This window comes from Buceros rhinoceros, unplaced genomic scaffold, assembly GCF_000710305.1.
Source record: "Buceros rhinoceros silvestris isolate BGI_N320 unplaced genomic scaffold, ASM71030v1 scaffold39510, whole genome shotgun sequence".
NCBI classification, from domain to species: domain Eukaryota; kingdom Metazoa; phylum Chordata; class Aves; order Bucerotiformes; family Bucerotidae; genus Buceros; species Buceros rhinoceros.
This window is the reverse complement of record NW_010389702.1, coordinates 8,613-10,308: the sequence shown is the minus strand read 5'-3', so window position 1 is coordinate 10,308 and position 1,696 is coordinate 8,613. Positions and strand designations below refer to the sequence as shown.

The 1,696-nt window shown below is 63.0% G+C and overlaps 1 protein-coding gene across 1 annotated transcript in view; it reads left to right on the top strand.

The window, feature by feature from the left end:
* Window positions 1–356: 356 nt before the first annotated feature.
* Window positions 357–1,696, top strand: part of CLIC2 (chloride intracellular channel 2) — a gene marked incomplete at both ends in the record, with an annotated part of 2,964 nt that continues 1,624 nt past the window's right edge. Inside the window, 2 exons of the mRNA XM_010135136.1 lie at window positions 357–466; window positions 878–1,003. Of these exons, the coding sequence (XP_010133438.1) occupies window positions 357–466; window positions 878–1,003 (236 nt within the window). The remainder of the gene's footprint in view (window positions 467–877; window positions 1,004–1,696) is intronic.

Genomic DNA, 1,696 nt, shown 5'->3' with positions numbered 1-1,696 from the left:
CCTCCCCTTCCTCCCCATCCATCAGCAGCCACCCGCCTCCTTCCCCTGCCTCCTTCTCCTCTTCCTCCTGACTTTATCGCACATTTCTGGGAAGAATCTGACCCTGTGCATCCTGAGGATGCTCTCCAATGCTTCCTCGTGTCAGCAGGGCCATGGCTCGGGGAGGGACCCTCCAGCCGAGCCCCCAGTGCTGGGAGGGGGTCCCTGCAGCACGCAGCGCCAGAGTGCCTGGACCAGCCCTCCATGTGCCATCCTCCCGAGATGGGCTGTGGTGGCTCTACCCCTCCAGGCATCCCGTCTGGCCTGGGTGAGCCCAGCCGATGGGTTAAAGCCTCGTTTCTCTGCTTTCCCGTCAGGCTGGTCTGGATGGAGAAAACATCGGAAACTGCCCCTTCTGCCAGCGTCTCTTCATGGTGCTGTGGCTCAAAGGGGTCAAGTTCAACGTCACCACAGTTGACATGACCAGGTGAGATGGCTCCACAGCCCAGCCCTGTGCCAGCAGTGGGGCTAGACACCCCTCACTTTCCTCTCTCACGCCCTCTCTGCCACCTCGAGAGGGACAGGGGTGACAGTCCCTGCCACACACTGCCCATCGTGCCGTGGGGTGCAGGGGGTGGCCAGGACAGAACGCTAGCTGCGTGCGCAGCACAGAGACACCCTGTCCTGCTGTGTGTCGGTACAAGTCCATGGCACCACAGGGCAAACTGAGAGGCTGGGGTGCGCTTAGCCCCCCAAACGCAGCAGTGTGCAAGTGGGGGTGCTCCTGGTCCTGTGACCCCTCCCACACACCCACCTCAGCCTTGGCTGCTTGCTCCGGGGAGGCCGGAGCGTGCACACAGGCTGCAGGCTCTGAGCCCACTTATTTTTTCCACTCCAGGAAACCTGAAGAGCTGAAAGATTTAGCACCGGGCACCAACCCACCCTTCTTGCTGTTCAACAAGGAGCTGAAAACAGACTTCATTAAGATCGAGGAGTTCCTGGAGCAGACCCTGGGCCCACCCATGTAATTGCAAGCTCATTCCTTCCCCCTTCCGGAACACACCGCAGCATTGCACAGTGCCCGGCGGACTGGGACGCCGAGGCAGGGTGTCTTGAGGAGCGGAGCAGCCTGGGGAGGGGGCTGGCTCCCCACTCAGCACCCTGAGCTGTCCTCTGCGGGGCCGGGGTTGTGATGCCAGGGGACTGCATCCCCTGGGGAAGGCGGTGGGTCGGGCTGCGAGGGGACAGGGACAGGCTGGGATGGAAGGCAATGGGAGGAAATGCACCAGTCCCTCGGTGCAGGCAGAGGTGGGGGGAGAGGGAGAGCACAGGGAGGCACCTACGGGTGCGGGGACCCCCGGGAGGTGGTGGTTTGGTGTCGAGGCAGAGGGGGAACATGAGGCCCCCTTTGTCTGCTCATGTTGGGTGGCCCAAAGGGCTGCTGGGGAGTCCAGTCCCCTCTGAGCTGATGGGGGACACTGCCCGCAGCCCCCTGGGCCAGCCCCAAGCCCTCCCACTGCATTCAAAAGAGGAAGCTTCAAATGGATTCGTCATCGTCCTCCTGGGACACGCCTGCCCTTGCAGCGTGCCCTCGGACACATCAGCAAACCAGAGACTGTTCCTAAGGAAGTCAGGGGCGCCTCTGGCTTCCCCGGACCCCTCCTGTGCCAGCCTGCATCCTTGGGGCTGGGCCAGAGCTGCCTGTGGGCAGAGCCCT